Source organism: Sorghum bicolor, chromosome 6 (genome assembly GCF_000003195.3).
Source record: "Sorghum bicolor cultivar BTx623 chromosome 6, Sorghum_bicolor_NCBIv3, whole genome shotgun sequence".
Lineage (NCBI taxonomy): Eukaryota > Viridiplantae > Streptophyta > Magnoliopsida > Poales > Poaceae > Sorghum > Sorghum bicolor.
This window is the reverse complement of record NC_012875.2, coordinates 59891763-59905217: the sequence shown is the minus strand read 5'-3', so window position 1 is coordinate 59905217 and position 13455 is coordinate 59891763. Positions and strand designations below refer to the sequence as shown.

The 13455-nt window shown below is 51.3% G+C and overlaps 2 protein-coding genes across 2 annotated transcripts; one reads left to right on the top strand and one right to left on the bottom strand.

The window, feature by feature from the left end:
* Positions 2402 to 5014, top strand: LOC8070317 (probable acyl-activating enzyme 5, peroxisomal). The gene is made up of 2 exons (XM_002448717.2): positions 2402 to 3035; positions 3156 to 5014. The coding sequence occupies exons 1-2, from the start codon at positions 2838 to 2840 to the stop codon at positions 4638 to 4640; spliced, it is 1683 nt and encodes a 560-aa protein (XP_002448762.1). The 5' UTR covers positions 2402 to 2837; the 3' UTR covers positions 4641 to 5014.
* LOC8085857 (magnesium-chelatase subunit ChlH, chloroplastic) lies at positions 5830 to 11516 on the bottom strand. Its single transcript, XM_002447269.2, has 4 exons — positions 9826 to 11516; positions 9638 to 9720; positions 7108 to 8910; positions 5830 to 6990 (listed from the first exon to the last, which is right to left on the bottom strand). Exons 1-4 carry the CDS (start codon positions 11228 to 11230, stop codon positions 6136 to 6138), a joined length of 4146 nt encoding a protein of 1381 aa, XP_002447314.1. The 5' UTR covers positions 11231 to 11516; the 3' UTR covers positions 5830 to 6135.

Genomic DNA, 13455 nt, shown 5'->3' with positions numbered 1-13455 from the left:
GTCTTAAGTGCTATAGTAACCTACATGTGCTAATGATAAATTAATATGCTTAATAAATTCATCTCGCTGTTTTCAGACGAGTTATGTAATTATCTTTTTTATTAGTATTTAAATACTCCTTACAACACCCTACTAAACATTGTGACATTCAAAAAAATTTCGACCCCTGGTCTAAGGCACGCCGTTTAGTTCTAAATTTTTTTGAGAAATCGACACTGTAGCACTTTCGTTTGTATTTGACAAATATTGTCCAATCATAGACTAACTAGGCTCAAAAGATTCGTCTCGTCAATTCCAATTAAACTGTGCAATTAGTTTTTATTTTCGGCTATATTTAATATTCCATGCATACGTCTAAAGATTCGATGTGACGGGGAATCTGAAAATTTTTGCAAATCCTTAGTTCCTAAAAAATTTTGCAAAATTTTTCAGATTCTTCGTCACATCAAATCTTTAGACGCATGCATTGAGTATTAAATATAGATGAAAATAAAAACTAACTGCACAGTTTAGTCGAAATTGACGATACGAATCTTTTAAGTCTAGTTAGTCTATGGTAGGATAATATTTGTCAAATATAAACAAAAGTGATACAGTATTGATTTTCCAAAAGTTTTTGAACTAAACAAGACCTTTAAACAAGGCGCAACTCAATCGGCAGACGCTCAAAATCGACCGTTCTAGTAGAGTCCCGCATGGGGCCGCGCAGATCTGCCGACAGGCTCTTGGAGTCGACTTGTCGAGGATACCTGGATACGGTTCCTCCTCCAGTCCTCCGTGGCCGGCGGTCCACATGCATGCTTTATTATAGCTCATAGTTTTGGACAATTCTACTGTAATACTACTCCAGTACACGGTATCCATCAGTGGTTCAGCACTTGGCCATCCCCTTCCGGCCATGCAACGCTCGGTCCTACCAAGGAAAGGCACCCAAAGGGTTCGACTCGCTGTTCGCTCTGGTCTCATGGCAAATCTAGAGGAGCAAAATGACCGCTGTCTTCAAGAAGCCGCTCCACAGTAACGGACATCCTGCAGACCATAAAGACGAAGCGGAGCGCTGGATGTTAGCTGGAGCAAAAAAAAACCTGGAATGTATTCTGCGAGAGAGTAACAACCTATAGCAAAATTTTTCAAGATTCTCCGTCACATCGAATCTTTGGTCGCATACATTGAGCATTAAATAAAGAGAAAAATATAAACTAATTACACAGTTTACCTGAAATTTGTGAGATGAATCTTTTGAGCCTAGTTACTCCATGATTGAACAATGTTTGTCAAATAAAAACGAAAATGCTACCGTAGCCAAAAAACCAAAATTTTGTGAACTAAACAAGGCCTAAGGCCTTATTTACTTCCGAAAAGTGAAAAGTTTTCGGTACTGTAGCATTTTCGTTTGTTTATGACAAATATTATCCAATCATGGACTGACTAGGATCAAAATATTCGTCTCGTGATTTACAGCTAAACCGTGTAATTAGTTTTTGTTTTCGTCTACATTTAATGTTTCATACATATGCCACAAGATTCGATGTGACGGGGAATCTTGAAAACTTTTTGGTTTTCAGGGTGAACTAAACAAGGCCTAAGGCCCTGTTTAGTTACTCCCCTAAAAATTTTTCATCCATCCCATCGAATTTTTTGGACAAATGCATGGAACATTAAATGTAGATAAAAAAATAAACTAATTACACAGTTTGGTTGAAAATCGCGAGACGATTTTTTTAAGCCTAATTACTTCACGATTAGCCTTAAATGCTACAGTAACCCACATATACTAATGATAGATTAATTATACTTAATAGATTTGTCTTGCAGTTTTCTGACGAGCTATGTAATTTGTTTTTTTATTAGTTTCTAAAAACCCTTCTCGACATCCTTCTGACACATTCGATGTGACACTCAAAAAAATTTTTCTCCACCATCTAAATAGGGCCTAAGTTTTGTAGTCCATTTTCATACCTTTTTGGGCCTCCTTTGGAGCTCTATTGTTTTGTGTTCCTTCTTTGTGTTTTTGGCATGCGAACTTGTTTGTTTCAAACTTTTTTCTTTTTAATGAAATGATACGTAACCCTCTCACGTATTATAGAAAAAAATACAAAATATCCACTAGTTAACTTTGTTAGAGTATGAGTGTATCAGGCTATAAGGCTAAGCCTATGAGGTCATGAGGACTTAAGAAAAACATATACAAGCGAGGACTTAAGAGTAGCTAACCTCCCCGTGTTTTTTCTTAAATTTCGCTTGTAGTCGAAGACAAAACTTAAGAAATTTTCTCCTCTAGTGCACATACAAGCGAAATTGAGTACGGCTTTCTTCGATGGTTCGATGCAGAGTTTCTTTGTGACGCCATGACACGGGGAGGTTAGCTACTGTGCTGTTATTATCCCATACAACGACTTTCACACGCTGCTCCCCCTTTTTTTGAACGAAAAGCCTCAGAAAATTCAGAGGCGAGGCGAGACAAAATGGAATCGCATTTTTCAATCCCCGTCATAGATTAGCATCTTCTGGCTGACTGACTGACCGACCTCGCTGGTCTCTCGAATCCAGATTATACTCTTCCACCTGCACCGCTGCACTCGATCCTGACCGTTGGTTCCCCATCGTGCAGCCGGGTTTGCAGGAGAAGTCGCCTCAAGGCAGCCAACCACCTGCCTCTGCCTCTCATGAGTCATCACACAAGAACCTCTGCCTCCGTGTCTTGCTCAGCCTCCGCCTCCGTCTCCGCCTCGGCGTTCAACGTGCAACCACCACTCAGCGAGCTGGACCGGTGAGGAGGCCGTCTCCGCGGACGCAACAGCCAGGCCTGCCCCCGGCGACCACCGCGAGCCGGCGGCATGGACAAGCTCGGCACGAACCCGGCCAACTCCTGCCCGCTCACGCCGCTGGGCTTCCTGGAGCGCACCGCCACCGTGTTCGGCGACTGCCCCTCCGTCGTCTACCACGACACCGTCTACACCTGGTCGCAGACGCACCGGCGCTGCCTCCGCCTCGCCTCCGCGCTCGTCTCCCTCGGTGTCTCCCGCGGCGACATCGTAAGCCGCCCGTTCCCCTCGCTCGCTCAATAATTCCATCTGCCGTGGCAAGTGGCAACTGACGACACCGTGCTCTGATCTCTTGGCGAATCTATCGCTGGATTCTGTCGATCGATATAGGTGTCCGTGCTGCTGCCCAACGTGCCGGCCATGTACGAGATGCACTTCGGGGTGCCCATGAGCGGCGCCGTGCTCAACACCATCAACACGCGCCTGGACGCGCGCACGGTCGCCGTCCTGCTCCGCCACTCCGGCTCCAAGCTCGTCTTCGCCGACCCGGCGAGCGTGCCGCTCGTCCGGGACGCGCTGAGGCAGCTCCCGCCGGGGCACCGGGCGCCGCGCGTCGTCCCCGTCGAGGACCCGCACGAGAAGGAGTTCCCCGCGGCGCCGCCCGGGACGCTGACGTACGAGGCGCTCCTCGACAGGGGCGACCCGGAGTTCGCTTGGGTGCGGCCGCGCAGCGAGTGGGACCCGATGATACTGAACTACACCTCCGGCACGACGTCGGCGCCTAAGGGCGTGGTGCACTGCCACCGCGGCATCTTCCTGGTCACCGTCGACACGCTGGTGGAATGGGCGGTGCCGAAGCAGCCGACGTACCTGTGGACGCTGCCCATGTTCCACGCCAACGGGTGGTGCTTCCCGTGGGGGATGGCGGCGGTGGGCGGCACCAACGTGTGCCTGCGCCGCGTCCACGCCGCCGAGGTGTACGCCACCATCGCGCGGCGCGGGGTGGACCACCTCTGCGGCGCGCCCGTCGTGCTCAACATGCTGGCCAACGCCCCGGACGCCGCGCGGCGGCCGCTCCCGGGGAAGGTGCGCATCCTCACCGCCGGCGCACCGCCGCCGGCCGCCGTGCTCCACCGCACCGAGTCCATCGGCTTCGAGGTCACCCACGGGTACGGGCTGACGGAGACGGCGGGGCTGGTGGTGAGCTGCGCGTGGAAGGGGGAGTGGAACAAGCTGCCGGCGTCGGAGCGCGCGCGGCTCAAGGCGAGGCAGGGCGTGCGCACGCCCGCCATGGCCGAGGTCGACATCGTCGACGGCGAGACCGGCCACAGCGTGCCCCGCGACGGGTCCACGATGGGCGAGATCGTGCTTCGTGGCGGGTGCGTCATGCTCGGCTACCTCAACGACGACACGGCCACCAGGGCGGCGATACGGGACAACGGGTGGTTCTACACGGGGGACGTCGGCGTGATGCACCCAGACGGGTACATGGAGATCCGGGATCGGTCCAAGGACGTGATCATCAGCGGCGGGGAGAACATCAGCAGCGTGGAGGTGGAGTCCGTGCTCTACAACCACCCGGCGGTGAACGAGGCGGCGGTGGTGGCTCGGCCCGACGAGTTCTGGGGCGAGACGCCGTGCGCGTTCGTGAGCCTCAAGGAGGAGAGGTCGGGGTCGCCGGGCGCGGTCACCGCGGCGGATGTGATCGCGTGGTGCCGGGACCGCATGCCGCACTACATGGTGCCCAAGACGGTGGTGCTCCGCGCCGAGCTGCCCAAGACCTCCACCGGGAAGATCCAGAAGTACGTGCTCCGGAACCTTGCCAAGGATATGGGACCCACCCGCAAGGGCGCCAGTAGCAGCAGCAGGATGTAGTGCCAGTGCTGTGCCGTCGTCTTGCTTGGCTTGGCCAGCATGGAAATGGACATGGACATGTGCTCTGCTGCAGCTTGCCGTTATAGCATGGGGTTCGCAGGCAAGGCTCTTCATTTTCTTGAGATCAGCAAGCCCTCTCACCGATCCTTGGAATGGAAAGGATTTACGATAATGCCGGTACAACAGATATGTCTCCGTTTCAGGTGGTCATTGATACGATGTGAAGTTTATCCGAGTTTCAATGTATGAGTATATCTATACTAAAAATGACCAACAGATTCAGTACTTCCGTGTCACTGTGTGTGTCTTTATGGGGACGAATGAAAACCCAGATTGTACTAGTGAAGTTTTCATTTTACTTTGGATTGAGTTTATGATGGTAACAGCTCAAAAATCACAATTTAAAAAATAGAATCATTCAAAAGTCCTCCTCAGATCTTTATAAAAAAAAAGTCCTCAGATTTTTGAAATGTTGTTTGTCTCTTAATTGATGTCTGTTCTTGATATATTTATTTACTCGTACTTTATTTTTTGAATGGATATCTCCGTGGAATTTTTTGACCCAAAGATACAAAAACCAAATTAGCAGAGTTGGGCCTATGTCCTTTCTGCTTGTCCTGGGCAGGAAAAACTCATGCAGTCTATCATTGTCAGTAGAAATGTAGAATTGTCGAAACAAACAAGAAGACAACCGCTCTAACTCCAGATGTACGTACTGTAACATACAGAGCATACCAATGCTAGGAGTAGGGAGCAGTTATATACTGCTCACTCCAGTCATGTTCATAAGATATGTTTTGTGTAGAGAAGGTTTTTTCTCTCCATCCGTACGGGAGCACAGATTAATGGACTAGTATGCTAATCCCAATTGCTTCGATTAAAGACGATTTACTGACTTACTGAGAAGTGAGAACCTCTCGGGAAAGATCAGAGAAAAAGCCAATAGCAGCAAATGCATTAGCAGGTTCAGACTTCAGACGTCCTATTCACCTTCATTCCAGATAAGGCACCACTATGGAATGATCTTCTTTGATGTACTACTACTCTAAACAATTAAGCCATCAGAAAATAGTACAAAACCTTGTCAATTGAACCAGCTCAGCCCATGTCATAGTGATCGAAAAAGTAGAAAACAATCAAAAGGACAAGCTGCACAAGTTATCGAAGCATTGTGAAGTGAAAGAACAAGTGATATTTCAAAGGCAGGTCACGACGCTGATATATATACTCATCTTTGTGAATGAAACAAGTTACAAGTGAGAGAAAAAAACCCTCTCTACACGAAACATCATTGCTTTCGCTTCTTCAACTCATGCTTCTTTCCAATCACCCTCTCTGTTAAAGATTGTATCCTCCAGTATTGCATGTTACAAGTTTATATAAATCACACACATATTTGTACAACATTGTACAAGTGTCTCGATGAGACAGAAGAGTTCCAAGCTCGTTATTGTTTGAACGCTGGAACCGACCGACCGAAATCTGGCAAATCAATTTACCTGTCAATCCCCTCAATCTTGTCTTCAACCTCCGAGTAGAGCTCCCTGAGCCTGTCCAGGTTCTCCTCCGATGTCTCCCAGTAGCCTCTGCCACTGGCTTCCAGGAAGGTCTGCACCAGCTTCCTGAACGAATTGGGGTTGGTCTCCATGAGCCTCTTCCTCATCGCCTCGTCTTCGATGAACGTGGAGTTCGCCTCCTCGTACACCCAGTTGTCGACCTGCCCAGACGTCGCGCTCCACCCAACGGTGTTGGTGAGCCGCTTCTCGATCTCCCTGACGCCCTCGTATCCGCTCTTCATCATCCCCTCGTACCACTTGGGGTTCAGCAGCTTGGTCCTCGCGTCGAGGCGCACCGTCTCCGACAGCGTCCTCACCTGGGCGTTCGCCGTGGTAGTGTCAGCAATGTACGACGACGGCGCCCGGCCGTCCTTGCGCAGCCCCTGCACGAGCTTCGTCGGGTCCGAGTCGAAGTAGTGGCTCACGTCCGTCAGCGAGATCTCCGACGAGTCGAGGTTCTGGAACGTGGCGTCCGCCGTCGCCAGAGCGAGCTCGAACGCCTTGCGCTTCTCCTTCATGCCTGCCCCTGGAGCGTCGCTGTCGAACGCGAAGGATTTCCGGCTCAGGTACATGTCCTGGAGCTGCTTCTCGTCTGTCCACGACGCGTTCTCCACCGCCAGGTTCACGTTCGACGAGTAGGAGCCTGATGCGTTCGAGAACACCCTCGTCGCCGCCTCTCTCAGCGAGACGCCGAGCTCCTCTGCCTGCTCCTGGGCATGCTTGCGCACGTAATTCATCTCTGCTGGCTCGTCCAGTTCGGCGACCATCTTCACCGCCCGGTCCAGCAGGTTCATCTGCAGGCATCAAAATGCATCGTTCCATGAGTAAATTATTCAGTTCAGTCAGTGCAGTAATGTATCTATGCAAATTGTGTACAAAAGATCAAAGGCAGCGATGTACTGAATTCATACCTGGTTGATGAAAAGGTCTCTGAAGACACCAGAGCAATTGACGACGACGTCAATCCTTGGACGTCCAAGCTCCTCAAGGCTGACAGGCTCCACACGGTTGACACGGCCGAAGGTGTCAGCAACTGGCCGTACACCAATCATCCACAGCACCTGGGCCAGTGACTCACCATAGGTCTTGATGTTGTCAGTGCCCCACAAGACAAGTGCAACTGTCTCTGGGTACTTGCCGCCATTGTCGGCCTTCTGCCTCTCCAGGAGACGGTCGACGACGATCTTGGCACTCTTCAAGGCAGCTGTGGTTGGGATGGCCTGTGGGTCAAGAGCATGGATGTTCTTCCCAGTCGGAAGCACCTTCGGGTTACGGATCGGGTCACCACCAGGGCCAGGCTCGACATAGCTTCCCTCAAGGGCGAGCTTCAAGCTGCCCAGCTCATTGTCTTGCACGACGAGCTTCAAGCATTCCCCCAGGAATCCAAACAAAACCCTCAGCTTCTCTCTGTCTGCCCTGATGAACTTGGTCGTGGACAGGTACTGCACCCATGGCTCTGACAGACCAAAGCCAAGTATGTTGCTGAGGTTGTTGGCAACATTGACGACTTGCCCTTTGCTGTTTGTGGTCTTCTCTACAAAGGCGGTGATGGCGCCACGCGAAGCTTCAGTTATCTGCCTCAAAAGCTCGACGTCAGCCAGTATGCCCTTGTCACTTCCCCTGTACACATCTTCAATCTCCCTGCCCACTGTGGCAGCAAGTATGCCAGGCAGCGAGATTATGCCATCCTCTGGGCGGTCGAGAGCAGCTATGTTCACCAGTGTGGCCACAGCTTCGATGGCGCTCGGTGGCTCACCGATCACATGTAGACCACAGGGAAGGAGCCGTGACTCTATCTCCATGATCTTGGAGTACACCTTTCCAACGACCAGGTCACGTTCACTTGGTGGGAGCTCCTCCCCTTCCTCGGGCAGTGGGACATCCTTGTCAAGGTTGCACTGTTTTGCAGTGCTGATGATTGAGCTCACAATCTGAGTACCACGCCCAGTGTCCTTGAGAGACTGGTAAGAGGAGATGAGCTCTGATAGCTGCTTGAGCCCCTTGTAGAGACCGGCATTCTCAGCTGGTGGTGTCAGGTAGCTGATGGTGTTTGCATAGCTCCGGCGCTTGGCGACCGTAGCCTCTGATGGGTTGTTTGCGGCATAGTAGTAGATGTTGGGGATGTTGCCAATGAGGCTGTCAGGGAAGCAAGCATCACTCATCCCAACCTGCTTGCCAGGCATGAACTCCAGGGACCCGTGTGTTCCAAAGTGCAGAACAGCATCGGCCTGGAAGATCTTCTCAACAAAGGTGTAGTATGCTGCAAAGCCATGGTGAGGGCTGGCAGACTTTGAGAACAGAAGCCGCATCGGATCGCCTTCATACCCAAAAGTGGGCTGCACTCCGATGAAGACATTGCCGTACTGCTTCCCATAGACAAGGAGGTTCTCGCCATCAGAGTTGAGGTGCCCAGGTGGCTTCCCCCAGTTCTCCTCCAGCAAGGAGGCATAGGAGGTGAGTGCCTGGTACTCCCTCACATTCATGCGGTAAGCCACATTGAGGTTGGGGCTGTTGAACTGAGCCTCCTTGTCATGGATAACCTCCTCGATGAGGGCTTCCGGTGTGTCTGGGAGACCCTCAACGTTGTAGCCGTCCTTCTTGAGGTCTGACAGCACAGAGTAGATGGAGTTGAACACATTCAGATATGCTGCAGTCCCCACGTTGCCCTTGTCAGGTGGGAAACTGAAAACAGTGATTGCCAGTTTCTTCTCCTCCTGGAAACAGGCAGACAGACAAACAAAAGGTTATTTTCGCAACTTATGCATACAGGGACTGATTGCTCAGTATCAGTATTTTTCAGCTGATGAACACCATGTCATGAAAGTGCAGAGCTTTTAGTCTTCCACTAATGAAATGGCCACATCGACGGGAACAAGAATTGTGCACCCAAAGTACTAAATCCTGCCCATACTATATATTCTTCATTTTGATGGATTTGGCCTGGAGTAAGTTGGAAGCTACAGATTGTCATCTAGTATAATTTATTTATAATGGGTTGTCTTGAGAATATTTTTATCATAGCAAGCTTGTGGCATTGTGTATGTATGGGAAAAAAATTTCTTCAGTTACGGTTTTCAGATCAACAACTTCAATCTCAATATGAAGTCTATGATACCATAGCAAGGATTGAAGCATTTTTTTTGGAGAGACAGGATTGAAGCATTCGTACTACCACCGTTGGTTAATTAGTAACATGTAACCTAGAATGGCATTAGTAACATGTTAATTGAACATACTAGTTCTGTAACAAATTTTTTGTTTCCAGTAGCCGTCACCTTGACTAGTGAAGTAGCAGAACTAGTATGTTCAATTAACATGTAATCTACAAGTCATTTGTTTCTCCAAGAAGAGTTGTAACATTTCTCTACTCTGTATTAGAATTTGCAATCTGTGCAGGACTTAGTACTGTATACAGTAGTTTTATGGGAACCACAGGCGCACCTTAGTTTTCCTCTTCAGTTGTGCCCATCTGATGGCTCTAGTGCAGAGCTGCTCCACTCTCTTATGCAATGCATGTGATTTTCCTGCATCAAGTACATTCACAATTCAGCTTAAGTACAGGTGTCCCAGAAGAAAAATGCAGACATTCAGGTATGTCAGGAATGAGAGAAATGGAAAATGGGGCTTGCCTGTCCTGGGGTCCCGGCCGGCGAATACGATGGGCTCCATCCCACCGTCGAGCTCCGGCAGCGCGACCTGCAGCGCCACCTGAATGGGGTGAAGCCCCAAGGTGCTGTTGAGCCACTCCTCCGTGGTCTGGAACACGAGCGGAAGCGCAACAATGTACGGCACGTCGAGCTTCTGCAACGCGGCAATGGCCTTGGGGTGGTCCTGCCTCGCCGGCCCGCCAACGAGCGCGAACCCGGTGAGAGACACCACGGCGTTCACGAACGGCTTGCCAGTAATCGGGTCGACCAGGTAGCGTTGGGTGGGCCCGGAGAAGTCGAGACCGCCGGCGAAGATGGGTATGACCTTGGCGCCCTTGGCCTCGAGCTCCATGATGACGGCGACGTAGTGCCCGTCGTCGCCGGTGACAATGTGGCTCCTCTGCAGGACGAGGCCGATGACGGGCGCGTTGGGGTCCTTGAGCCTGTCGTTGGTGTCCCGGCGCGTGCCGTACCAGTTGAGGTACTCCTTGACGTCCTCGTACATGGTGGGCGCCAGCGGGTGCCAGATGCCGGAGTCGAGGTAGAGCACAGGGTCGTCGTACTTGATGCCGGCGCCCCTGAGCGCCGGCACGTAGGAGCCGGCGATCATCTTGAGGAAGTTCTGGAGGTTGTCCGGCGAGCCGCCGAGCCAGAACTGGAGGCTGAGGATGTAGAGCCTGGCGTCCTGCGCCTTGTCGGAGGGCAGGTACTTGAGCACCTTGGGCAGCGTGCGCACGAGCTTGAGCATGCTGTCGGCGAAGTTGCTGGAGTTGGACTTGTTGCGCTTGAAGAGCTGGAAGAAGGGGCTCTTGGACTGCCCCAGCTGCGACATGCTGAAGGAGCCGAGCTTGTTGAGGCGCATGACCTCGGGCATGGAGGGGAAGACGAGGACGGCGTCCATGCGGTCGCGCTCCTTCTCGACGGCAGCCTTGACCTTGAGCGCCAGCTCCTCGACGAAGATGAGGGAGCCGATGAAGACGTTGGCGTCGGCGAGGTCGGCGCAGAAGGTGGCGTAGGTGTCCTCGTCGCGGAGCTCCTCGACGAGGTATCCCACGACCTCGAACGCCGCGGCGCGGCGCGGGTCGGCGTTGAGTTGCTGCACGGCGGCCGTGACGGACGACTGATACTGCGCCTCCAGCACGACGTAGACGACCTTGACCCGCGGCAGGCCCCGCGGGTCGGTCGGCACCACGCGCCGCACCTCGGGCTTGGTCTGCGTGAACAGGCCGTTGCCGCCGGCGACCGCGCACCGGATGGCGCCGGCACCGCCACGACGCCCCGGCTGGCGCCGGCTGCTCAGGAGGAACGAGTGCAGCGGCACGGGCGCCGCCAGGAGCTGCTTCTGCGCCGCGGCGGCGAATGGGGTGGACACTAGAGACGACGACATGGCGTCTGGTCGCAGGACGGAGCCGGCGGGCGGAGGACGCGACGCTCGAGTTCAGTCAGTAAACAAAATCTACACTACAGTAAGGCTGGCTGGAGGATTGTTCTTGGTGGCCGGCCGGCGATTGTTCTCGGCGGCCGCCGTTCCTCGGAAACAGGGCAGGGGGAAGAAGAAGCGAGCAGGGGAGCGCGGGAAGCGGTAGAATGTATAGGTTGCCCGTCGTCTCCTGGCGGAGGAGAGGACAGGAGCGGCGGAGGGAGTGCCTCAGTGAAGGGGGAGGAGGATTTGGTGGCGGGAGCCGGGACACGTTGGCGCTGACGGGGCGAAGGGAGATAGATGCCAGGCCGGGGCGCGGGGGAAGTGGGAAAGGTGGATCGCGGTCGCCCCGGGGGCGCGCTGTGATTGGGCGCGGGGGATTCCCGGGGCGCCCGCGGCCGGAGGGAGGCGATGAGGCCCCGGATAAGCGGCGGTCGCTGTTGCGGCCGTGCGCGTGGCGCCGACCGCGACCACAGCCGCGGCGAGGGCAGAGGCCGGGTTGCTTTTCGCTTGTTGGGCCGTGATATTTGTCAGGCCAGGCCTCGGGTTCGTGGACGTGGATGAAGCCTGGTGCTGGGCACGGGCGGTGGCGCGCAGACTGGGGGCACGCGCCCGCACCTGCCCGTGAGACAAGCGGACAAAGCAACACCGTCGCCTGCGCTTGTTTCACTTGGATTTTGGATGGTTTCGGTTTAATTTAAATACGAATGATTTCAATGAATAGGCATCTTCGGCCGGCCTCGCCTGAGCATGACTAGCGGACTATGCGAGGAGTCTTGTTACCAGCACTGCTACGACAAGGCCACAATCTGACTACTGATCATGGGCCTCGCAGAAGTACGCGCCACCGTCGGCCCACTACTCTGTTGAGCGTTCAAGGGGACGAGTGGGGGCAGAGCCCATGTATAATGTTCAAAAAAAGAGAAAAAAAAATCTTGCTCAGAAGAAGAGAAAAAAACACAAAGAATGGAGAGTAACAAACTTAGTATTACCTAAAAAAAATCTTGCTGAGTATAACAACCGGAGGGGGGGATTCCAAGAATATTAGAGAGTCAAAATATTTTAACTTTGACCAAAATTATAGAGAAAAATACAAAGACTTATAATATCAATTAGGTATAATATGAAAATATAATTAATAAAGAATATAATGATACTAAGTTGACATCATAAATATTATTATCTTACCATATAATTTTGGTCAAACTTGAGATGGTTTAACTCTCCAAGATTCTTAAAATAACTTATAATTTAGGATGGAGGGAGTATTACCTAAACTATCAATCATGTCCTCGCTATCTCCCTCGTGCTTATTGTTTGTCTTACTTGATTCACAAATTCTCCATCCCAACACTCCTCCCCTCACACCTAGCTAACACTGATTTCTCTAACATGCCCTGTAGGTAAATTATGAGGTGCTATTGAGTTCACTACTACAATAAAACTTAACCTTGAAAGGCCTTTTGCATTTATCGTGGTGGTAGCAAAAAACGCCACGGCCATAGGTCACGATTAATCGTGGCTTAACCGAGGCGGTTTTTACAACCACCTCAGTGAATGCATTAACCGTGGCGGACGACATAAAGCAATCGCTATGGTAAATACTCATTAACCATGGCGGTTGTCTTATGTCGTCCGCCACAATTAATGTATTAACCGAGGCGGTTGCATTATGTCTCCGCCTCTATTAAAATTTTAATAGAGGCGGTTGTTTTTAACTACCCGTCTCTGTTAATGTTTCACATTTAAAAAAACTCTTTCAAATTCGGATTTCAATGTTGGTAATGTTCTTTTTCGAGCAAAATTTTGATAATGTTAGTAGCAGCAAATAGATGACAAACATATATATACATTCATGCATGTTAAATTTAAAACAACCAATATTGGTGATCACATCATTATTTTTTATAACCACGTATCATTCACATCATTCATGCATACATGGTTCTACATATCATGTAAGGCGGACAACAAGTAATCCTTCATCTGTAACCCTTTTTTCTTGTCGCTCCAGTTTCCGATCCTCTCGAACTTTGCATCCAGAGCTAACTCAGTTTCCTTGTTGAAGAATGTTCGACCTTCATGTGCAGCCTCGGTGACAGACTTACATATGTCTGCTTCAGTTTTGTCTGAACTGAGAGTCGACCTTCTCACTTTCCCACCAACCTTGTGCTTTCTTAAGATGCCGCCAG

Excerpts from the sequence above, each read along its gene's own strand:
- LOC8070317 (XM_002448717.2), top strand. The coding sequence starts at position 2,838 with ATGGACAAGCTCGGCACGAACCCGGCCAACTCCTGCCCGCTCACGCCG. Across the intron at positions 3,036-3,155 it reads GTGTCTCCCGCGGCGACATC|GTGTCCGTGCTGCTGCCCAA; the intron begins GTAAGCCGCCCG and ends CGATCGATATAG.
- LOC8085857 (XM_002447269.2), bottom strand. The coding sequence starts at position 11,230 with ATGTCGTCGTCTCTAGTGTCCACCCCATTCGCCGCCGCGGCGCAGAAG. Across the intron at positions 9,721-9,825 it reads CGGCCGGGACCCCAGGACAG|GAAAATCACATGCATTGCAT; the intron begins GCAAGCCCCATT and ends TACTTGATGCAG. Across the intron at positions 6,991-7,107 it reads GAGACCTTTTCATCAACCAG|ATGAACCTGCTGGACCGGGC; the intron begins GTATGAATTCAG and ends TGATGCCTGCAG.